At 39.2% G+C, this 24,558-nt stretch overlaps 1 protein-coding gene across 1 annotated transcript in view; it reads left to right on the forward strand.

The window, feature by feature from the left end:
- si:ch211-51h4.2 (uncharacterized) overlaps window positions 1-24,558 on the forward strand; it is a 230,317-nt gene that overhangs the window by 47,806 nt on the left and 157,953 nt on the right. Inside the window, exon 6 of the mRNA XM_052018620.1 lies at window positions 10,886-11,021. Coding sequence (XP_051874580.1) covers window positions 10,886-11,021 — 136 coding nt within the window. The remainder of the gene's footprint in view (window positions 1-10,885; window positions 11,022-24,558) is intronic.

Raw genomic sequence — 24,558 nt, forward strand, 5'->3', positions numbered from 1 at the left:
CCCACTTTTACATGGCAATGTTTCTCACAAATCAGTGGAAATGCAGAGACGATCATTCCTTTTGTTAATTTATCATCTATCAATATTCGTGTATAGATGGTAAGAATATATTCAGATCTGTAATATCTTAAACTGTGCATTACTAGAAATTATTGGATTTTAGTTGAGGGAAATGTATGTGAAGATAATAAATCATAGTGTTAAGAAGTTTTACATGAAGTAAAACGAAATAGTTTTATGGACATGATTGCTTTAATGGATTTCTGTTAGATAAGTGAATATTGATTGCTAGACCATTACCTGGCTTACGTGAAACTTAAGTTGGTCAGTCAGATAATAACAGGCAGAAAACTGCAAAGTAAAAATGTTCATAAATTAATTTGAGACATAAATATTGTACTTAAGTTTAGTCAAAAAATTCTGATACCAGCAGGAATATAGCTTAAATGTTTGACATGAATTATTAATTTGATACTGTTAACAATGTTTCCAAAAGTATATAAATATAAATTAATATAAATTCAATAATGCATATGTGAAGTTAAATGCTCAGAATAGTAAAATAAAAGCAAAGTGCTGGACAATTGGTTATACAGCACTTGTGGAGAGAGAAACTGAGGTCATGTTTCAGTTTGATGACCTTGAACTGGAAAAGAATGAATAAACAACATTGTTTAAGATGCAGAGAGAAGAAAGGCAGGCTCAAGACTAAGATTGTCCAGGTGACAGAATGTGTTTGGTCCCATCTAAGAAGGTGTTGAATCATTGTTGCTTATAGCTGAGCTGCCTGGAGAAGTGTTAATAGAGGGAGATGAATAAATTCTGGGACTGTGAGATGCAGAACACAGCAGCTGCTGGAAATCTGATTAAAAAAGAAAAAGCTAGAAAGCTTGTGTGTGTGTGAGAGGTAGGGATGGGTGCGGAGGGGTGTTGGTGTTGTGGGTGTTGCTGACTGAACCTGTCCTCCATGTCTGAGCTCCAGTGAAACAGTGCAAGCCATGAGCAGTGCCTTTGTTGGTTCCCTCCCCAATGGCCTTGTTGTTGTCAAAGGCCTTTGAAGTATTATTAACTGTGTTGATAAGAGGTATTTATTATAATTAGGATGATTTGTAGACTTCCCCAAGACTGGCATTATACGTATGTTTACATACATAGGTAAAAATTTTAGATGAGTTTTGTTTTTGAAGTTTAGATAGCAAAATAGATTCAGTGGATTATATAGCTCAGATCTGCACCATCACAACAGCTGTTACCCCAGATGAAAAGGCTGAGTCTCTCCGCTGCCTTTCAAGAGTAGAGGGGTGACCTAATAAAGGGGCTTAAAACTATGAAGCACTTTGAGAGAGTGAATATAGAGAGAATGATTCCACTTGTTGGGAAAAGCATAACTAAAAGTCATCATTTATAAAATAGCCAAAAAATCCCACAGGGAATTCGGAAGAAGGTGCTCTATCCAGAGTGGTAAGACATGGAACTTGCTTACCGTGGGCAGTTGTTCAGGTGCACTTAAGGAGAGACTGGAGAAGGAAACAGATGCTTACACTGATAGATTTTGGGAGATGAAACGTGAAGAGTTCAAGTGAAGCATAAATGCTGGTGTGGACTGGATGGGCCAAATAACCTGTATCTGATCGATATATCCTATGTGATTCTGTAAAGCTGAGGCAAAGGTCCCTCAAATCAGCATGTCTGATGTTCAACTTGTTGGTGAGTCCAGTGCTGAAGCAAGGATCACATGTGCCAACATCTGATGTCCAGCTCCTCTCTGATTTCCATGCTTTGATGCGCAGGTGCTGAATTCAGAGATGAGCTGACCCATGAGGTGAACATAGTTAGCGCCTCTCCTTGAGAAACCTGGCCAGAGGTGGGTACCATCTGTCCCCATATCTTTGAGTTGAACATTTTATAACCTGAGTATATTATTCTTGGGTAAGACATGTCAGCTCTAGGAAATGGAGTAATGGATCTGCAATCTGCAAGTCCTTTTAATGTCTCAGCATTTAGCAATATCTTTATGCTGCCAAAATGAAGAAATGTTTCATTTGCATTCAATTGCATGTGTGATTGCTTCAGTCATAAGTTTAATTCTTGTTCATATTCCCCAACATTTATATCAGCACTGAGGTTTCATTAAGGACACATATGCACTTTTTTTCCTCTGGTTATTGTTAAATGTAAAGTTTAGTGAACTGAGTGAATGGATGACTGCATAGTTGGGGGTTAGTATTCAGTCGTGTAGCTTTTTTTTAAATTGAAAGACTTTGGAAATCTATGCTTTCATATATTTTTCAATAGTTTATTACATATTTTGTTGTCTACGTGGCTTGTACTTGTGTCAGAATTTCTAAGTTGCACCTTTATGCCAGCAGGCCAGATTTTGCTGGCCCATTCCCTCAACCTATACACATTCACACAGTCCCCCTGCAGTGGTCCAGATGAGCTGGCTGAAGTACCCAGGACCCCATTGGCAGAGCCACTGGTAGTGTTGAGTCATGGAGTTATGTAGCACTGAAAAGGACCCTTTGGCCCACTGCGTCCATGCTGACCTTTTTGCACATCTACTCTCATCCCATTTGCCCACATTTGGTCAATGTCCTTCTACACCTTGCATATTCAAGTGCCTGTCAAAATGTCTCTCTAACGTAATGATTGTATCTGGTTTCACCACCACCTCCGGCAGCAAGTTCCAGACATCAATCACTCTCTGTGTATGAAAAAAAAACTTTTCCCTCAAATGCATTTCAAAACCTCCTTCCTCTCACCTTCAGCCAATGCCCTCTTGTTTTTAATATCCCTACTGCCTTCGGAAAAAGATATTAACTACCTACCCCATCTATGTCTTTCATAATTTTATATACATCTATCAGATCACTTCTCTGCATCCTTCAGTCCATGGAAAACACACCAAATCTCTCCCCATAACTAAAGTTGGATACAAGCCTAGCCAGTTTAGGCCTCCTTCATCAGATTCATTCTCTCATTCCTGATATTGGTATTGGTTTATTATTGTCACTTGTACCGAGGTACAGTGAAAAACTTGTCTTGCATACTGTTCATACAGATCAATTCATTACACGGTGCACTGAGGCAGTACAGAGTGCATTGAGGTAGTACAGGGTAAAAACAATACAGAGTAAAGTGTCACAGCTACAGGGAAGTGCTTTGCAGGTAGGCAATAAGGTGCAAGGTAGATGGTCAAGAGTCCATCTCATATAAAGGAACTGTTCAATCGTCTTGTTACCGTGGGATAGAAACTGTCCTTGAGCCTGGTGGTATGTGCCCTCAGGCTCCTGTATCTTCTGCCTGTTGGGAGAAGAGAGAATGACCCGGTGGATAAGGTCTTTGATTATGCTGGCTGCTTCACCAAGGAGTGAGAGGTATAGACAGTCCACTGGAGGATATCAGTCCAGTTGAATTGCTTCCAATGTATTTACATAAATGACAATCTAAAAACTGCAAATGGTATAAATCTGAAAATGCTGGAAACACTCAGCAGTTCTGTAGAAGCTCATCGCTCAGCAGTTCTGTAGAAGCTCATCACTCAGCAGTTCTGTAGAAGCTCATCACTCAGCATCTGTGAAAAGAGAAACAGAGTTAATATTTCAGGTTGAAGACCCTGTATTTGCATCCTTCCATTAATAGGGAGACCAATACTGTATAGAGTAATTCAGATCTGGTCTCACCAATGTCCCATAACTGGAGCATAATTTCCCTGCTTTTGTACTCAATTCCTCAAATCTGGCCTGCTGGCATAAAGATGCAACCAACAACATTCTACAGCTTTCCAAATGACTTGCTATCACCCACATTCTAGTTTGTTGTGGATTATGCACTCGGATATCCAGGTCCCTCTGCATGTCAGAGCTTTGCAATCTCTCATTATTTAAATAAAATGTTTTTTCTATTTTTTTTCTGCAAAATTGGATAATTTCAAATTTTCCCACATTAGACTCCACGTTTCACTGCTCTGCTTTTCTCTCCTATATATTGGGCTTCCCCTTTTACTATCTTCAGCCCTGAAGAAGGGTCCTGACCTGAAGCATTAACTGCCTGCTTTTCTCCACAGATGCTGCCAAGCTTGCTGAGAGTTCTTCCAGCATCATTGTGTTTTTCATCTAGATTTCAGCATCTGCAGTCCTTTGTTTCTCTAGACTCTATGTAAGATCTTTGTCCACTCACTTATCCGACCTGTCAGTTTATTGCTTCCTATATCCTCTTCACAACTAATTCCTACCCATCTTTGGGTCATTAGCAGATTTAACAAACATACTTTTGGTACTTTCGTCCAAGTCACATACAACTTATGAAAAGTTGAGGCCACAGCACTGATTTTCCTGTGCCACACCACAGAATACATGTTGCCAACCAGAGAAAGACCCATTTATGCCTGAAAAATCAGAAAAACTGCAGCTGCTAGAAATCTGAAATAAAACTGAAAAATGCATTTTCTGTTTAATTACCTATTTATTTCCACTGTCTGTTTCCCATTAACCAGCCAATCTTCTACCCATGCTATTGTGTTACTTCCTACACCATGAGCTTTTATTTTCTGCAATAGCTTTTGATCTGGCCTCTTGTTTGGAAAGATTTGGTGTCTTGATTTGTCAGTAACTTAATTGGCAGTGAATGCACCAGTGTTCCTGGATTACTGCTATTTAAATTGCTAACTGGCAGTGATTGCAAATCCAGCGCAGAGAAGGATGTATCCGAGAGTGCTGTACTGAAAGGAAAAACTGTCAATGTTTTCTTCCCACTTTGTAAATGACACTTTGTAAATGACAGGCTCATCATGTTAAATGCTTGTGTTGTGGCCCTTGGCATCACCTAATTTAATCTCAATTTGAAAAACAGATGCTGTTATTTAAATAATATTTTACTTCTGCATTTTCTTTACCACAAAGGGGATAAACTCTGACAGTTGTTTCTCTCTCCTTCCTCTCTTCCCCCCCCCCCCCCCCCCCACCATACTCTGAACATGTTATGATCCCAACTGTTTTTATGGTTATCTTCGCTGCTCATTCTAAACCTCTGATTAGAAGTTCTTGGGCACTAATATTGACCACCAATCCTGCTTTTTTTGTTTTAACATCAAGTAAGCCCAACAAATTATTTAACAACTGCAATCAAAGTTCAATTGATATATCTCATTTTGCTGCTCCAAATATAAATTTATAAAAAGTCCAACTTACTTCAAAAATAGTTAAGGTAATAACTTTATATCATTAGAACTCATTGTTTGATAAAACAATGCCACCCTTCCGGATCGCAATATCAAAAAGCTCGATGATTCCTAAACACCTGAATTTCCCCAAGCACTCATCATTGCAATTGCCAGCATTTCCCACATTAAACTTGCATTGAAGTATAAATGTAGAAGCTATTGATGATGACTGTGGTTGCACATATTCCCTGGGGTATATTTCATTGGAAAGTTCAATAGGCCAAGATGTAAAATGGTGAATGATTAGATCCTGTCAAATTCCTACAGCTAGTTGAAATTGAGATTACCAACAAATGTAAAATGATTATTTTTGCAGTTATTCTGTTTCATTTTGTTATTTTGGCCATCTATTGTTATGAGACAGCTCGAGTGAATGATTTTCATAGTCATGGAATCATACAGCACAGAAAAAAGCCCCTGCAAGGAGTCTGCGCTGACCAGCAAGCATCCATTTACATTATTCCTACACTAATCCTATTTTTGTTTTCTTCCCACAATCTGATCAACTCCCCAGAGATTCTAACACACATCATCATAATAAATCAATTTACAATGGCCAATTAACTTACCAACCCCCATTGTCTTTGGCTTGTGGGAGGAAATTGGAGCACTGGGGGAAGCCCATGTGGTTACATGGAGAATGTGCAAACTTCACACAGTCAGTACTGAGGTCAGGAATGAGCCTGGGTTGCTGAAGTTGTGAGGAAGCAGCTCTACTAACTGTCCCATTGTGCTGCAATTTTAACAAGTTGCTCTCTGGTGTTCAATCCAAGGCCAATTTGCTTTATAGCTGATTAACATCATTTTTGCAGTTAGTTTCTGAGTTGTTTGATGTTTTCAGAGAGAACTTTCAATTGTTTTTTTAATAGCCTCTGTTTCAGTGTGGACAACCTTTCTAGTCAAGGTGGATGTAAACTGTTGGTGTCTTCTTTGGGACATAAACACTTAACGAGAAAAGCAACAAAGCAACCTTTGGTCTCAGTTTTACCCCATTCTCCCTGTAGCTGGTTCCAGTGAATGAAAGACAGAGAACGATGACCAATGAGTGTATTTACTCCTCCCCACTGCAACCCATTTTATATTTAGTTCAGCAGTAGTAGATCTTAAGTCTCCTTTAAATTAAAATATAGCTGGGATTATTATTTTGATCAGTCATTGTAATGTATGAAAACAATTTATTGGCCTATTAATCCTATTTCATTTTTAATTTGCAGTTTGGTTAAATGGTGATGTTTGGAATATTAATCATAAATATCTTTTGAAATTTAAAGTAGATGTGTAAGCCTGTGCAGTGGTCAAGCCTGCATGCAGTGGTACATTTATGTCACAGAAACTCTGCAACTTCTGACATATGAGAAGCTTTCTTATTAATTTGACTGGCAGCATGTTGTGGATTTGGAAAGAATATACTTTAAGTATGCAATGTGCTGTTGAATTTGAGTAGACAAATCTTACTTTGAGGTTTTTGTGACAGATCATCAAAGGAACTATTCCTTGTGTTAGCTATAAAACACAAATCTATTTGGTAGATCATGAGTTTTGTGGCAGGTCTGAGTCTTGATCTTCAAACATCCTTTTCGTCAATTGATGAAAAGGTGTTCTGGTTCATTGAAAGCTGTAACAAATCTCATCATTGAAATCTGCCTTTGCCTCATGTGTCCCACGATAAGGGAAGGGTCCAAGTGTGAACCTTTATTGTTTAAGGGTGGTGTGATGCAGCAGAAGCAGGTAGGTTGGCAACTTTTGTCCTCCAAATATTGAGTGCAAGGCTCATTCTCTCATATGTGAAAGCGTTGATGACGTCTTGTAGCTCAGCCTCTGAGCTGTACATATGCAAGCATTGTCTGCATACTATAGCTTGGCCACTGAGGTTCAGTTGATCTTGGTTCTAAGGTATAGTCACTGTAGCTTGAAAAGTTTCCTTTAGTTCAGAAGATTTGCTCCATTCCTGCATTTATTGGAGATGATAATGCAAGCTTTGCTCAAGAAAAAATGCAAAATATGTTGGGGTTTTCTTTTTTGGACTAATCTTCACTGAGAATGGTTCTGTTGTGCACCCATTGAATTTACCTCATGACTTGTATGTCATCATTGAACGACTGTAAGATGGCAATGTCTTTATGTAGCCAGCTGAATTCGAAGAGGGTGTTCCACAGCCCTTCTTTGATGAAAGCCAAGATTTTGTTGAGGTTGAGAAAGCCCATGTATAGTGATCAGTGCTTTTTTTTTGGAGTTATTGTGTGGTAGAGATCAAGTCCACTTTGCAGCTGAATGGATGGAATTTGAATGAGGCAGACAATAGACTCTGGTAATGTTCTATATATGGTATGTAGTTACCATAATCAGATTTGCCTGCTTTTTAGATGATGGTCACAATCGTGGTCTCCCAGAAGGTTTGCTGGAATATCTTCCTTTTCTCTGATGTGGGTGATGAGGGTGTAGATTTGTAATTGGAGCTGCTAAGTTTTACGATTTCAGTGGGAATACCATCTGCTCCTGAGACTTATTATTTTTGAGTTGGGGTATGCCCTCTCATCAAGGTGGTGAGGAATGATGGCAAGGCTGACTCAGAACATCCTTTGTGGGATGGAATCAAGACTGCTCATGTTGAGGACAGAATTGGGTTGAGGAGGTCTTTGAAGTGTTCCTACCAACAGACCTTGCCCCTCTGTCTCTGACGAGTTAACCCTCTTCTTGACTCTGAGTGATGTGGTCCTTGGGTGTTGGAGCTGCAGGTAGCATTTACCTTCCTGCAGCTCCAACAGCTTACTGCACATAGCATGGCTGTAGCAAATTGCTGAGCCTCCTGTGCTCCCTCAATCCATCATCTGTAATCTAGATCCTGTTTTTTTGCTGGACCTTTGCCTTCAAGTGGCTATAGAGTTGCTTCTTTTCCTTAGAGAAAAGGTAGAATTTCCATCTGAGGAATTTGTGCTTAGTTAGCTCATTCATCATCTCCTCAACACTCTCATTCAGCCAGTCGTGTGGTTTGTGTTGGAGAACAGTCTTCTCACGGGAACCAATTATAGCTGGATTTCAGGGCAGTTTATTAGCTGTGAACACCTTGTGGCTTCTTTAGGCTGGGACTTGTTAGGCTATTAATGACTTTAAAAGTAGTGGGAACAGAGGCTCAGTGAGTTTAAAAGGTACTTTGATTGTGTGGGGGAGTGATAAGAGTAAAATGAGGTTCTCATGTAATTCGTAGGCTTTAATTTCATTTAAAGTAATTAAAGTTATGGATGTTTAAATTGATTCAAGTTATGGCAGGAGAGCTTGGACCTGTGGCATGCTCTGTGGGAAATTGGACACTTTCACTGTCCCTGGTGACCATTTGTGCATGAAGTGGATGCAGCTGCAGCTACTGGTTCACCATGTTACCCAGCTAGAGCTATGGATGGATTCATAGTACGGGATCCATGATTCTGAGATATATGTGGAAAGCATGTTTAAGGACATGTTCACACTATAGATGAAGCATGTACGGACAGGGTGCACAATATTGCCGCCAGTGTTTACAATCCAAAAAATAGTAAAGTATACAAAATTTTGCAGTAACTTGAGTAACAAAAGCATTTGGTCTAATTATTAAAGATCAATGCTATATTTGTACCTTGATTCTAAGTCTCTTCCCCTTTTTTAATTGTCATCTATGTTACCATTTTATGGAGAGATTTCAAATTTTGTATATTTGTAGATTGTCTTCATCTCCCAAATGTTTCAGTCATTGTTTGCTGGTTATTCTCTGCATATGGTTGTCAGGGGATTATAACTAAGACAACTTTCTAATGTCACTTCTGGTTATAACTAAATTTAATGTTATATTAAAAAAATATAGCAAATTTATGATTTTAATCATGTACTGTTTGAAATAATTTATTATTTGCATCATTAATACTGCAACATATGCTTCACTCTGTATTTAGTCTCAGTGCATGTATTTTCTTGCCATGCAGTTTGTGCCTGGTCAGTTAGTTTGAATAATAAAAATAAAGATCTCTCTCTATTTTGTCAAAAGTAAAATCAAAATAAGGCATTTGCTGTAAATATGAAGTAAAGATAAAATACTGGAAATACTCCAATTCAGGCAGCATCTGTGGAAGGAAAATCAAGACTTAACCAAAGTTAAAAGCCAACATTTACTGTCCATCCCTAATTGCCCTTAAGAAGCTGGTGGTGAGCTGCAGCCTTATGCTGCTGCCGTCCTTCTGGTGCTGTCAGGTAGAGAGCTCCAGGATTCAGACTCAGCAGTAATGAAGGACCAGAAATGCAAGTCCAAGACAGGATATTGTGTGACTTGGAGGGGAACCTGCAGGTGGTGGTGTTCTCATGCACCTGCTGTTCTTGTTTTTCTTGGTGGTAAAGATCAGAAGTTTGGAGATGCTGGTGGAGTAGCCTGGGCAAATAAGTGAGGTACTTACTCATGTAGATGGTAAACATGACAGTCACTGTGCACTGGTGGTGAAGGGAATGAATGTGTATGGAGGTGGATAGGCTGCTTTGTTCTGGATTTAACTTTGTCAGCAGTGGTAATGCCATTGAATATCAAAGGCATATGGTTGGAAATGGTCATGCTTCACACCTTTGTGGTGTGAATGTTAATTGTTGTCTGGTCCCCTGGCGTTGGTTGCATTCCATCTCCTCAGCAGTTTCTTGATATCTTGTGCATTGAATTAACTTGGATGGAGACTATCTTCTGTGATGGTAGAGATCTTGGAAGCAAATAGAGATAGATCATCACACTTAGCACTTCTGGCTGAATGTGGTTGTGAGTGCTTCAGCCTTGTCTTTTGCATTCGTGATGGTCCCTGCCATTATTAAGGATGGGAATACTCTTGGAGTCTCCTTCTCATGTCAATTGTCCATTTAATTGTCCATCATCATTCATGACTAGATTTGGGACTGCAGCTCTTCGATCTGATTTACTGATTCTAAAATTGCCTAACTCTGTTGTATGATGTTTTTGCTATTGCATGTAGTCCTGTGTTGTAGCTTCACGAGGCTGACACCTCATTTTTAGGAATGCCCAGTGCTGCTCCTGGCATACTGTGCTGCACTCATTGAAGCAGGGTTGTTTGCCTGTCATATGGTAATAATAGAGCACAAGAAATACCAGAACATGTAATTATAAGTTGTGGAAGTATACACTTTTTCTCCCCCTGATGGTCTACATGGATGCCCAGTTTTGAATTGCCAGATCTGTTCCAAGTCTATCCCATTTAGCATAATTATGACCTTACACTACACAGTGGAGTATCATTGCTATGAAAATGCTCACTCCCTTTGTAAGCTTGGCTGTTGCTTTTGGTGAGGAGGTGTTCTCCTTCATTTAAGGAGATAGTGCAGCTCTAAATTAGTGCTGTTCAAACAACATTCATGGGCAGACCATTTATTGTGAGGGAATTATTCTGTGAATATTCTGAGGGTTGTATTGCAATTTCAATAATCACTTAGAAGTTTGGTTTAAAAGAAAATAATTGTCAAAAATAGAAATGATTAATGATTTTATTATTTTGGTCTTTTAAAAAAAACTTTGTTCCTGTTGCTTGTAACATTATTACTGTTTCCATTATTATTTCTTAGATTTAAAATAAAATCAATAGGAATATACTTCCAAATTATTGCTGATCTAATTTTTAGTTTAACATTATAACTTTTTATTTGCAGATCATGTTTTATTGCACCAGACTAATGGACTTGATCCTTCTGAGAAGGAACACATGCCAAACCTGCACATCCTGGGGGTCCTTTTCCTGAACAAGTACCTGAGTAGCATTTTCAATGTTCTCCTCATCCTACAATTGTAAGCAATATTTTTTCTTTTGAAACTTATTTTCCTACCCAACCAAAACAGGAACTTGTTTGAAAAAATGTAATGTAAATAAATGATACAGTCATTCACAGTGCTTGAAAACTCAATTGAGAAATATTGTTGCTTCATTAGGTCTATTTAAGCCTGACCCAAAATTGTTTCAGCTGTTGAAACTCTTGATTGAACCAATGTCTTGACTTGTGAATTTACTTAGCTGGGTCAGAGTTCATGTTTCTATTTAAATGTATTTGTACAATTTTTAGCAGTGTTGAGTGATTTTTAAAAAATCCTAAAAGTATTAATTGTGTAATTAAGATGTTACTCATGAATTAATGATGGCTTTAATCAATCTATTTTAAACCATAATTGAATAACCAAGTTCTAAGTGGTCCAGTTGAAAATATTTTCTCTTTATAATCTCTAATAATGTCATAAAACATTCTCATCACAAGCAAATCACTCAGTTTGTCTGTCCTTCTCTCTGTAACCTCTTACAATTCCGCAATCTTTTAGTTTTTCTCCAATTCTAGCCTCTTGCTTATCTTTAATTTCCTTTTCCCATCACTGGCGCTAATGTGGTCTATTATCAAAGAGCTTGGCAACATTTACAACCTAACACAGTGAGAGTGAGTTACTGTAAGGAACGAGGATTAGCTTCCTGGGGAGATCGATTAGATGGTTCCAAGTTTGACAGACTGTCAGTGTTGGTGACCAAATCAGAGTGAGGTGAAGCAGAACATGTGAGTCATCACTGGATTGACTCAGGGAGGAGCTGAGACATGGAGTGGAGTATCCACCAATCCCATGCAGCCAGTGATAAAAGAGCATCTGATAAAACAAACCGTGCAGTTTGTAAAGTCTGTGCCCTAGAATGGTCAGGCATTTGCTGCAAGTCCCCTTCTCTCCACTGATCTCTCCAACCCCCAGTCCTCTGACCTCTCCACCCCATATCTCCACACCAGCTCTGTTACCCTCTATCACTTCTGCCTCCTCTATCATTCTTCTCTCTCTTTGCTTGCCCCTCCACCTGCCGTTCCCTGCGCATTAACAGCGTGCAGGCTGAGTAACCAATTGTAATGAAAAATTCCCACATAACAGACAATGAGTCAAAAAGTTCTGTTTGTTTTTGCTAAGCTTTTGGACATATTGTCAAGAATAAAATAGCATAGAGTTTTAAAATTCAAACTAATTTAAATTATGTTTAAGGACCAGCATGATGAGGCAGAAGTTTCTCCTTGGCTGCATCACGTACAATATAGTTGCATGTTTTGAAATGAATATTGAGGGATGTAGACCCCACACCTAAAGCCAGTTTTTCAGGACCAGACAGGCAGGACTTATTACTTAGTCTGCTATTGAGTATTCAGTTACATTTCATTCAAAAGTTTCTTACAGCAAGAACAATGTATAAGAAGTTGAAATCCTCAAGTTCATTAATTTCAGAAGTATGTCCAAGCTGTAACTGCATCTACATATGAGCAGGTATTACTAACAGCAAATTCTGGATTTCCATAACTATTCATATAGACTCTAGAATTGTTGTACAATTTTGACATCCAGACAGTGCATCAGAGTCACTCAAAAACTCAAATTTTATTGTTTTAGTTGGTGGTTAAACTCAACATTACATGAATATTGAAGGGGTAGTCCATGGAAGAATACATTTCTTATCACACTGTGTTAAGACAGCAGTTTGAATATATGTAAAACTGCTTTTCAGTTTGATAGTTCGTAAAAAAAAAAATATTTGGTCTTCACCTAATCCCAGATAGATGTGTGCATTATTTTGCCAATAATAGCCAAACACCAATGAAATGTCATAAAAATAATATAAAAATTAATATTTAATTTTAAAATATGTCCAATTTGGTTAGCAGAGGATTGAAGGCTCTGTTCAAATTTGGATGATTATGGACAATTTAATTGCTGCTAAATAATATATTTCAGAATCTAACAATCATTGTGCTGTATCCTACTTGCATTTCTAAAAACTGAAAATGTTGTGAGGAGGAGTTAGAATACCTCCTATGCCCAACAAACTGCCCAGTGGATCTCTTTGTGATTCAGCCCAGACCCCGTGGCCATCTGAATCACTCCCACCGCTTCTCCACACTCAAGATCGCCCTCAGTTTCCAATTGCCTCCCCATCCCGATAGCCTTTGGAGCCCCAGCGACCAACTGCTCTTCCCTCCCACAATAGGAATCTTCTCATCTTGCAATTTGGACCATCTCCCAACAATCAATCTCCAGTATAATCATAACTGGATTAAATTCCAGGACTGGACACAGCTGTGGCCTAACTGATAAATTTATAGCATAACCTCACTGTTCTTCTATTCTATGCCTTGGCAAATGAAGGCAATTATCCCATTTGCCTTTTTCACCACCACCTTATCTACCTGTGCTGTCACCTTCAGGGATCTTTATACACTGAAGTCCCTGTGTTCCTCAATGCTCCCTAGGGCCCTATCATTCATTGTCTATGTCTGACCCTTATTAATCCCTTTAAAGTGATCACCTCACACTTATCAGGATTACATTCTGTCTGCCATTGCTCTACTACCTTACCAACTAATCAGTATAATCTTGTGGCCTATGATTGTTCTCCTCACAATCAACAACACCACTGGTTTTTGTGTCATTTGCAAACTTACTTCTAGTACCTCCTACCTTCATATCCAAATAGTTAATGAATATAATACACAGTAAGGGGTCCCAGTAGTTCACCACTAGTTAGAGTTCCAGGCACTAAAATAACCCTTCACCATCAGCCTCTGTTTCCTACTACCAAGCCATTTTTGCATCCAATTTGCTAACTTGCGTTGCACCTCATGGACTCTAATCTTTTAGACCAGTCTCCCTTTTGGGACTTTATTAAAGGCCTTACTGATATCCATGAAGGGTGATAAAGGTCTGGAGCCCACTGCTTGATAGGGTAGCAGCGGCAAAATCTCATATCGCATTTAAGAAGTATTGGGGTGTTACTTAAAGAGCCATGATCTGCAGGGCAATGGGCTGGAAAATGTGGTTAGTCTAGACACGATATGCAGAAGAGCCGTCTCCTGTGTCATAAATTTTTAATGGTTCTATGCTCCTTTGTCCAGTCTAGGTGACACAGTGCACTGTTTAGTATCTTTCGGATGTGTCTTTTGGAGGATACTCTTTTAATCCCACTGCTGTTAAACCTAATTAAATTCCTGCTGTTCATGATTAGCTGGTTTTCCGTTTTGGTCATTGGTTATGAATTCCTGCTTTAAAGGGAATTTCTGGCTGTGATAGTTACACTGATCAACTGAGTAAAACAGTTGAAATTGCCAGTTGTTTGCTAATGATCTTTATAGAAACTACTGCCCTGCTGAACACACAACCTGTAATTAATAAATAATGTGTGAAAGTATATGGTTTCCATAGCTGGCTAAATAACTTGAGCAAGAGATGCCGGCCTCTGATCATGTTTTTAGATGTATTTTTGCATTTTGTATAAAGGAAGAGTACTTGCTTAATAGAAATAGCACTTATTCACAAATGGAAATTGAAGCGGAAGGACATTCATAGGAGTGGTTTCGGGTTTTTGAAATTAGAAGTGATTGAAGATAAGCTATTTGGATTCCAGTGGGTTTACTGTCAATGTCAGTTATCTTGGTACAATAGTCAAACAGTGCTAGAGGAGGTTATGTGTCACAACAGACTTCCTCATCTGCGCTTTGCTGCCAAGAGTAGTTATAGTCAATATTGCCCTTAACCTTTATCCCACTATCACTATCCAGTCTCCCGTATGCAATATTAATCTATTTGCCATCCACGGCTAAAACAAAAATATTACTGATCATGTACATGGCATTGCTATAGTTGCAGTATCAGAACAGTGCATATATCCTTTGTTCAGGAACTGAGTGGAGCCCAATCTTTCAATATTATTCCCATCCCCTATTCTTAATAGACTACAAACAAAGGGAAATATTATGCAGGAAACTTGGCCCATGCACATTTTGTTGGCTAAGGTGATAAAGTCCAAGAAAGTTGTGCCAGCAAATGTGAACTGAACTTTTACTGTGACACAGCAATGTCTGTAGGTGGCTCTGCTCCCTTTGATGTAGGGAGTTTGTTATCCCCCTGCTGATGATGCACCAAAAGAGGGAAGAACTGATTGGGGCTGAAGATGAGGCTCCTGTGAAAACACACACCAGCAAGATGGAGGGAAACATATGGCCATTCATATAAATTTAGTTACAAACAAGGGAGAACTTTTGTCAGGAGTAGAATTTAGTTTGTTCTTCAGTTTTGCATCTTTGCTCTTGTGGTGCTATTGTTCATCAATCTGACCTAAGTTATGAATGTGTATATGCTCCCATTCCATCTAGATCTAGTTTCAAATTACTTGATCAATTATTTCCTTTTGCACACACCTTTTGTTCTCAAGCTGCTGTGTGTTACTTCTTTCCCTGTCATTTTCACCTTCTAGAATGAAAAATTGATATCAAATCACTCTAGCTAAGGTTAGCAGCAGCAGCAGGATTGTCATCCTCTCTTAAACAACTTCCATCCTGCTTCTTTGAATAATGCAATGCATTTAAGACATTGTGGTTACTTCCTGAATAGTGATACAGCTGCACATATAATAACAGAAGATTAATTGAATGCACATCCTTTGTCATCCTGAAGGCCATAAGATTAATGTGGACAATTCTAAAGACCTCAAGGGTACAATGCCTCTTCAAAATCAAAAGAGTTCAGCACCTGTTGAAAACACTGCAGAAAATAGCGATGAGATGTTGCTGCTTGAAAACTAAGCAGGTGTCATATCCCTCGTGTGTATTGCAGGCTTCCTAATATGGTTGGTGCCCCCCTAGGTGTCTTGAATTGTGAGCCTAAAAGTTTCATGCTGTGATAATCTTTACATCTGCATGAGGAACCATCCCTGATCAGATAAGTGCAAATCACTACATTTGATGGCACATCTTGGAGCAATTATACAAGAAATCAATAAATCCATGAATTAAGAATAATTGAATCTCAGAGTAATTCTCAGTTTTGATTATTCTTTCCTTACAAAAGGTATCAATCTTATTTGACTGGAGGTGTTGCTTTCTGATCTATTTAATCACTTTCAGGAACAAAATATTATTTTGATCATATGGAAGATAAGGTTGACAATATTAAGCAAATATGCAGGTGAATTTTGATGCATCTAGAATGCTAGTTGAGCAGTTGTTTCTATTTCAGTTCCATTTCAGGCTTACATTTTAGGAATAGCTTCATGAAGTTTTGTACACTCAATAAGTAGGTTAGATGAGGCTTCAACAGAGAACAACTAAAAAAGCTATAAGGGAGGAGAAGATGAAATATGGGGGTAAACTAGCCAATAATATAAAAGAAGATAAGAAGATTGCAAGAGCTTTTTTTTTAAGATACATAAAGGGTAGGAGAAAGGCAAGAGTGGACATTGGACTGGTGAAAAATGACGCTGGAGAAGTAGTAATGGGGATCAGAGAAATGGTGGAGGATCCGAATAGGTACTTTGTGTCAGTCTTCACAGTAGGAGACACCAATAACATAGCAGAAATTCAACAGAGTCGGGCAGAGGTGAGTATAGGGGCCTTTACTAAGAAGAAGGTACTGGGGAAACTGAAAGGCCTGAAGGTAGATAAATCACCTGGACCAGATTTTCTACACCACAAAGTTCTGAAAAAGGGAGATTGTGGAGTCAGTGAGGGCCCCAGAGGACTAGAAAACCACAAATATAACACCTCTGTTTAAGAAGGGAGAGAGGCAAAAGACAGGAAATTATGGTCTGGTTAGCCTGATCTCAGTGGTTGGTAAGATTTTGAAGTCCATTATTAAGGATAAAATTTTGGAGTACTTGGAAGTATGTATTTAAAAAAAAGACAAAGCATGGTTTTGTTAAGGGGAAATCTTGCCTGGCAAATCTGTTAGAATTCTTTGAGGAGGTAACAAGCAGGTTAGACAAAGCTGAGTCAGTGGATATTATTTACTTGGATTTTCAGAAGGTCTTTGACAAGATGCCACACACAAGACTGCTAAACAAGATAAGAGCCCGTGGTCTTGAAGCAAGGTACTTGCATGGATAGAAGATTGGCTGAATGGCAGAAGGCAGAGAGTGGGGATAAAGGGATCCTTTCCAGGATGGCTGCTGTTGACCAGTAGGGTTCTCCAGGGGTCAGTGTTGGGACCAGAACTTTTCACTTATGATCTGGATGAAGGAACTGTTGGAATTGTGGCCAAGTTTTCAGACGATACCAAGGTAGGTGGGAGGATAGGTAATGTTGCAGTGGTAGGGAGTCTGCAGAAGGACTTGGAGAGGTTAGGAGAGTGGACGAAGAAGTGGCAGATGGAATACAGCATAGGGAAGTGTAGGGTTATGCATTTTGGTAGGAAGAATAAAGGTGTAGACTATTTTCTAAAGAGGGAGAGAATTCAGTAATCGGAGATGCTTGGGAGTCCTGGTTCAGTATTCCCTTAAAGTTAACTTGCAGGTTGAGTTGGTAGTATGGTAGGCAAATGCAATGTTAGCATTCATTTCGAAAGGACTAGAATATAAGAGCAAGGATGTACTGCTGAGACTATGAGGCGTTGGTCAGACCACACTTGGAATATTGTGAGCAATTTTGGGCCCTGTATCTAAGAAAAGATGTGCTGGCCCTGGAGAGAGTCCAGAGGAGGTTGACAAGAATGATCCCAGGAATGAAAGGCTTAACATATGAGGAGCATTGGGCCTGTACTCACTGGAGTTCAGAAGGATGAGGGGGGATCTCATTGAAACCTACCGAATACTGAATGGTCTGGGTAGAGTGGATGTGGAGAGGATGTTTCCATTAGTACAAGAGTCTAGGATCTGAGGACACAGCCTCAGTATAAAGGGCCCTCCCTTTGGAACTGATGAGGAGGAATTTCTTCAGCCAGAGGTGGTGAATCTATGGAATTCATTGCCACAGAGGGCTGTGGAGGCCAAGTCATTAGGTGTATTTAAGGCAGAGATTGATTGCTTCTTGATTGGTAAAGGGGTTAAGGGTTATGAGGAGAAGGCAGGAGAATGGGGTTGAAAAATATATCATCCATGATTGAATGGCGGAGCAGACTCAGTGGGCCGAATGGCCTAATTCTGCTTCTATATCTGATGGTCTTATTACTGATTTTTAAAGAGCAGAATGGCTCCACTCGTTATGTGGCTCAAAAATGGGTCACTACTAAGATCACTTGTAAAGTCAAAGGTTGTGAGGAAAAAGTCACAAAATTCCTTTTGAATTTATACGTACATAGCAAAAATGATACCCATTATTGTCATGTAAAGGCATGGGAATATGGTTTCCTATTGTTTCAATTAAAGTTTGGTTAATGGCTTGCATGAATGTGTTCCCAGTATACTCCTGTATCTGTCGTGTTTCTCAGTCCACATGTCATAGCTATAAAATATCTGGAAATAAAAATATATGGTTTTCACATTCTGTGGCAGGCAAGAATGAAATAAGTATTTGAATACTATCCTTGGATTGTACTATGATCTAATCCACAAAGTGTCTTTAAAAATTGCACTTGGCATTCCGGTTGGTATGATTGTTCTGTGTACTACATTAGTCATCCATAAATTGGAGGAAGTCACTATTAATTTATTATAACGTTGTTGCTGCTGGAGAATAGGTCAAAGCTGCTTCCAGCTAAAGACAGGTGCCTTTGGGAAGAAGTTGATTTTAATGCTCCAGATGAGGAGTCTTATCCTGTTGCTATTCTGTGGTTTCTAAATGGAAAACACTCATTTATTTTAGTCCCTTATGAATTTAAACTCCTATTATTTTGAAGAAAAAGTTCCAAAAGAATTGAAAATAATTCCTTTAGTGTATCTGGTAGTTAAGGACATAAAAGAAGGCACACACATAGAAACTCTCATGAAACACCTGTGCCTTATTGTAATAGCGGTACAGGACTCCCTATTTGGCATCATTTCATCAATCTTTTATTGAGTATCAGACTCTTGACTGTCACCTTTTTCTAGATATTTTTCAGTGATTGGAGTACAGATACCATAATAACTCCTTTACAGAGTTGGAGCATTAGCCATCTTGGCACCAAATAGAGGTTCCGGCATTCTGGGGCCATATCTTAAGAATTGATGAGCCACTTATTAATATTGTTCAGATTTAAACACTGATGTCCCAGACAATTGAGATCAACCAAAGAGGCATCTTTAAATCAGTAGACATGAAGATAAAGAGCATTAACTTGAACATCATTGGGGCAAAAAGTGGCTGATAAATCAACTACTTATATTATACCATGTCCTATATTCCTTTAATGACACTGTAAAGAAATATTCGGCAGGGTGGATTGTGACTAGGTAATTTAGTCACCCTGTAGAAAATGATGTTTACCCTAAAGATACTGGGTAGAAATTCAACTTATTGTACACCTGTAAAATGAAAGATGGGGTCTTCAAGTTATTTGCTTAATTTGGATGCCTGCTGGGCACAATACTGAGTTAGCTTACTCATAGATTCATAGAGTCATGCATGGAAACAGGCGATTTGGCCCACCACATCCATGCTGACCAGTGGTGACCCATCCACAGTTAATCCCATCTTCAATCGCTTTGCCCATAGCATTCTATGCCTGGGCAATTCAAGTGCTTGTCCAGACACTTCTGAAATGCTTTTGGCCCTCAATGGCTTCTGGGTGAAACCCACTAAATTTTTGTGAAATGGGCACATTTTATCAACCTTGACTACATAATTCAGATGTAAATCAGTGGAACATGGATTGGACTGCCTCTTGAATGGCTAACCAGTTGTTCCTAAAAAAGAACTAAGAATCTTCCTGGACCCATTAAAAAGAATACGCAATTAACTACTACATCTTTGAGACTTGCCCCCCAACTTTCTTTCTCTTCCCAAATGTGACCTGCTCGACGGCTGCTTCCACAAAAATATCAGCTGATTTCCTATCCTGCCTGAATGGCAAGCAGCATAATTTTGGTTCCTGCTTTTGGCTAATGACAGTTAAGAGGTTTGTTCCGGCCCACACTGACTAGCATAGAGATCAGTCAACATACTGATTTCACACTCATGCCCCTGAAATCACAATTGGCTGATTTTGAATGCTTGCAGTCGGGTGCATATGAGTGCCAGATAGGAGTGAGTGACTTTAAACCTGTACTTACCAAGAGTTTACTTCATCTCCTAATCCTAAATAATTTTCATATATTAATAAAGATTCTGTGTCAAATCTGTTATGTTCCAGGTAAATGCACCTATTTTGGGTATGCATCTATTGACTGATCTCTACACGAGCCTTGAGCCTTAATAGTTAAATTATGTATCTTGCCTCATTAGTTGATGCTTTCCCAGAATATGATGCCTGTTTTGAAGGAGCCAGGACTAAAATAATATGCCTTCAATTTCCCATTACTTTAATCAAAACCAGAGTCGTGCTTCAGGCAATGTGTCATTATTCGGGGACCATCTTTATATCAAATAAACAGCATCACAACAATGAGGTACAGACACAGACAAGGTAGGTTGTAGTCTTAAACCTTGCATTTAGAAAATTGGTGGCTTATAAAATGTAACATCTTATCAGTGAAGAACTTACAACTGTGGAAAACATTCTAATGTCAGAGGTAAAGAGCAGTTTGCAATGAAGGAAGTTTGCAATGAAAATTGGAAATGCAAGTTGGATTCTTCAATCCTGGAAATAAATGGCAGGATGATGTTTCTGTTGGAACCCTTCTATTAGCTGGCAACCTTTTGTTATTTTTTATTAAGGGACTTTACTTGAAATGTTGTTGCTTGTTTTTCCAGAAATAGTAAATCAGAGATCCATTTCATATTTATTTGAATATGTTGGGGAGTTCTAGTTTTAATTAGGACAGTATCTCTTGAAAAAAAATTGATGAAAAATCTATCGACACCAGGGAATTTCCCAGGAGTACTCGTTTAATTGCTTAATGTAGCTCTTTAATGAGCTATCTCAGTATGACCTGTTAGCCTCTTTGACTGAAAGGAGAACAAAGATAAAAGTAATGTATAGGTTATACTGAGAAAAATAAAAACATTATTTCTTTGCTTATCAACACAGCAGTGAAGCTAGAAGTAAACTATAAATGATCACACTGCTGTAAATTGAATGATCTAAATACTTTAAATACTTAAACTTTAAATAGAATGATTATGTAAAGAATATATGCCTTAAAAATTCATCCCTGATCCATTGGGTCAGTAGGTAGTAGTGAGCCTCTGAAATTTATTCCATTAATTCAGTGAATTTTAGAGGTTGAGTTCAATGTGCTGACATGACAGTTCAGTGCATTTATTAACAGGCAGAGATGAATTTCTAAACAGTATGGAGCCACTCCCATCATCACAATAGACCATACATTGGGCAGTGTTCTTGTCAAGAAAGGTGGATAATCTTTTTCTTGTTAATATTTCAAAGCTCAAAACCTGGGAAAATGCTCCAAAGTATTAACAAAAAAAATTAGTATACTCATTGATATTTTCACTGATATCCTACAGATTGTGCAGGACATCCTGTAAACTGTTTTGAAACCCTGCCAGAGAAATATAATATTTGACAATCTTTGTTTGGAAATGTTTTCAGAAAATACAAATAATCTTTTCTTGTGTTTCTCCTATATTTGTTCTCTATTCATTGACCTAGACATTTGGACAAACAGGACTATTTTTGTCGTGAATGGGGATATGATTTGGGAAATACCTGGATCAAATGGTACCACATTAGAAATTCACCCAATCACACATTGTGACTGTCTCACTGGTGTTTTTTCTGTGTCAAAAGTGACATTGTTTCTCATGCAATGTCCTATTAAACCATTAGAGAAACAAAGGACTGCAGATGCTGGAATCTAGATAAAAAACACTATGATGCTGGAGGAACTCAGCAGGCCAGGCAGCATCCGTGGAGAAAAGCAGGTGGTCAACATTTTGGGTCAGGACCCTTCTTCAGGACTGAAGATAGGAAAAGGGGAACCCAATATATAGGAGGGAAAGGCAGAGCAGTGATAGGTGGACAAAAGAGGGGAGGCAGGGTGGGCATAAGGTGGTGATAAGTAGATGCAGGTAAGAGATAGTGATAGGCAGGTGTGGGGGAGGAGGGAAGAGCAGATCCACCAGGGGATGGGTCAAAGGTAAGGAGAGAAAAAAAGGGGTAGAAAAGAGAGAAGGGAAGAACAGGAGAAGCACGGGGGTTGGGGGGGAGGAAGGGGTGTGGGGATTACTTAAAGATGGCTACAAGGTTCCAAGATGGAAAATGAGGTGCTGTTCCTGAAGTAATCCCCACACCTCTTCCTCCTCCCCCCCACACACATCCCACCCAACCATGCCTCTTCTTTTTGTCCCTTTCCTATCTTTTTTTTATAGCTCCTTTTTTTTTCTCTCCTTACCTTTGACCCGAAACGTTGACCACCTGCTTTTCTCCATGGATGCTGCCTGGCCTGCTGAGTTCCTCCAGCGTTATAGTGTTTTTCATCCTATTAGACCATTGATGGAAAAACTTAGTTCACCTGGTTCTGATCTGAACCTCTCGATGGGCACTTTCAAAATAATCAGATGTTAACACTGCTGCTTTCTCTATGGCAATATAATTTAAATGTTGCCTCCCTGAGCAGGTCTCAGCCCAGTTCTGGGAACCCAACTGAGCATCCTTTGTATTGAGGGACCTTCATGTCATCAATCCCCCAAATCCAGGCTGCTTTCCTTCACCGTTTCAGGTCAGTGATCTTTCATCAAATTTGATTTGAAATGTTAATCCCGTTTCTTTCTCCAGAGATGCTATTTGGCCTGCTGAGAGTTTTCTGTTTTAGATTTGCAGCCTCTGCAGATTTTTTGCTTCAACCTCTTCTTCACTATTCTTGCATCTCTACAACTTCACAAGCTCCAGAATGATATTGCATGTGAAGGAAAATGTGCAAGACCCATTCAGTGAACCTCAATGCCTTGGGCCTCACTGACAATGAATCTTCCAGCAGCAGTAGTGGACACCTGACCAAATAGTCATTGTCCCATCATGCAATGACCATTTGCTGTGAGATCTATTGAATTCATTGGCCTCTGTTTCCTCTCTTATTTCATCTCTATATTCATCAGTCTAACTCTCATTTCACTCTTTGCTCATCACCATTCTGCCTGTCTTAGTGGTGGCAATATCGACACTTACTTGCAAGGTAAGAGCAACTGAGGGGCAAAATTGGATAACCCATAAGAAAAGTGACAGGAATTGCCATGCACAATTGCCTTCATCAGTTGAATATCATGCAGTATGGCATCTTCATGATACATGCTTTTCAAAATTATTTCTGTGTATAGCCAATGCCAACTATGCTACCAATTATCCATACAGATCAACAGAAGTCCTAGCACTTCCTAGTGCTATTTTGTAACCACACACTGGTTAAAATTCACCTGGGCCTCTTAAATGGAAAGTACATTGTACTGGAGTCCTGTGCACTACAACAGTGTAGTGGAAAAGTTTAGCACAGTTTCTGCTTGCTGCACATAAGATTTGGTGCAAAGGACAGAAGTGAAAACTTTGGTGGTAAAGCTACAGATGGTGGATGATGAATGTATACAATGAGCAACTTGCTGCACTTGGAACCTTACTAGGAGCCTTGTAATCACAGTTGAGGAACATGGTAATCTGGTACAAAATTGGTACAGGGACTTTTTGTAAAATTTGATCACCATTCAGCACTGTCAATACACTTGGCTGAAATGTAACTGGCACAGTGGAGTGCTGCAGAATGAACATTGCATGAGAGGAACCAGGATACTAGTATGACACACTGTCTTTGGTCACATACCTGCTGGACATTGAGGGAATAGCTGCAGTCAGTTGCACCATGGTGAAGCCTCCAAACCCCCATGCTTCCTTTACCTGTCTTGTATCTGGCTTATCTCACTTTTAATGCAGAGGACTTTGGTGAACTTCCTTATACAACAGTGGATGTCCAAACATTGAGATGTTGTTAAATATTGTCAACATCGGGCTGAATGTTCATGCTCAAGGACACTTTCATAGTTGTCGGCAGTGAATATCTGAGCCTTGAGTTGTGGCTGGGTCATTGGCAGATATTGCTGACAACTTCCTGACTCAAGAGTTTAGGTGGAAGAACTATTTCTTGTGCATGAACAGATATAACTTCCTGTGTGTGCTCTACCATTCTCCTACTCCCAGTTCTGGCAGGAGTTTCTGCCCTGCATGCCTGTTCCTCATTCTCCTGGTCATGATGCTTTTGGAGATATAAATCTATTTCTGCATCCGTACTAAGGAACAACTGGATTGTGCAGAAGCTTTGTCATCAAAAATTACTTAAGCACTTGCTGCACCCCTCCCTTTAGACTGTTGAAAATTGAAGCAATTATGGAATTGTCCAGAAGTGCATAGGATTATAATAATAGCAGAAACAATCAGTGAATAACTAACTCACACGTGGTTAATGATCCCTTTCGATAATGCAGAAGGTGATGGTGGGAGGCACGTCCTCTGACTACTTCACACATTC

This window comes from Pristis pectinata, chromosome 6 (genome assembly GCF_009764475.1).
Source record: "Pristis pectinata isolate sPriPec2 chromosome 6, sPriPec2.1.pri, whole genome shotgun sequence".
NCBI lineage: Eukaryota > Metazoa > Chordata > Chondrichthyes > Rhinopristiformes > Pristidae > Pristis > Pristis pectinata.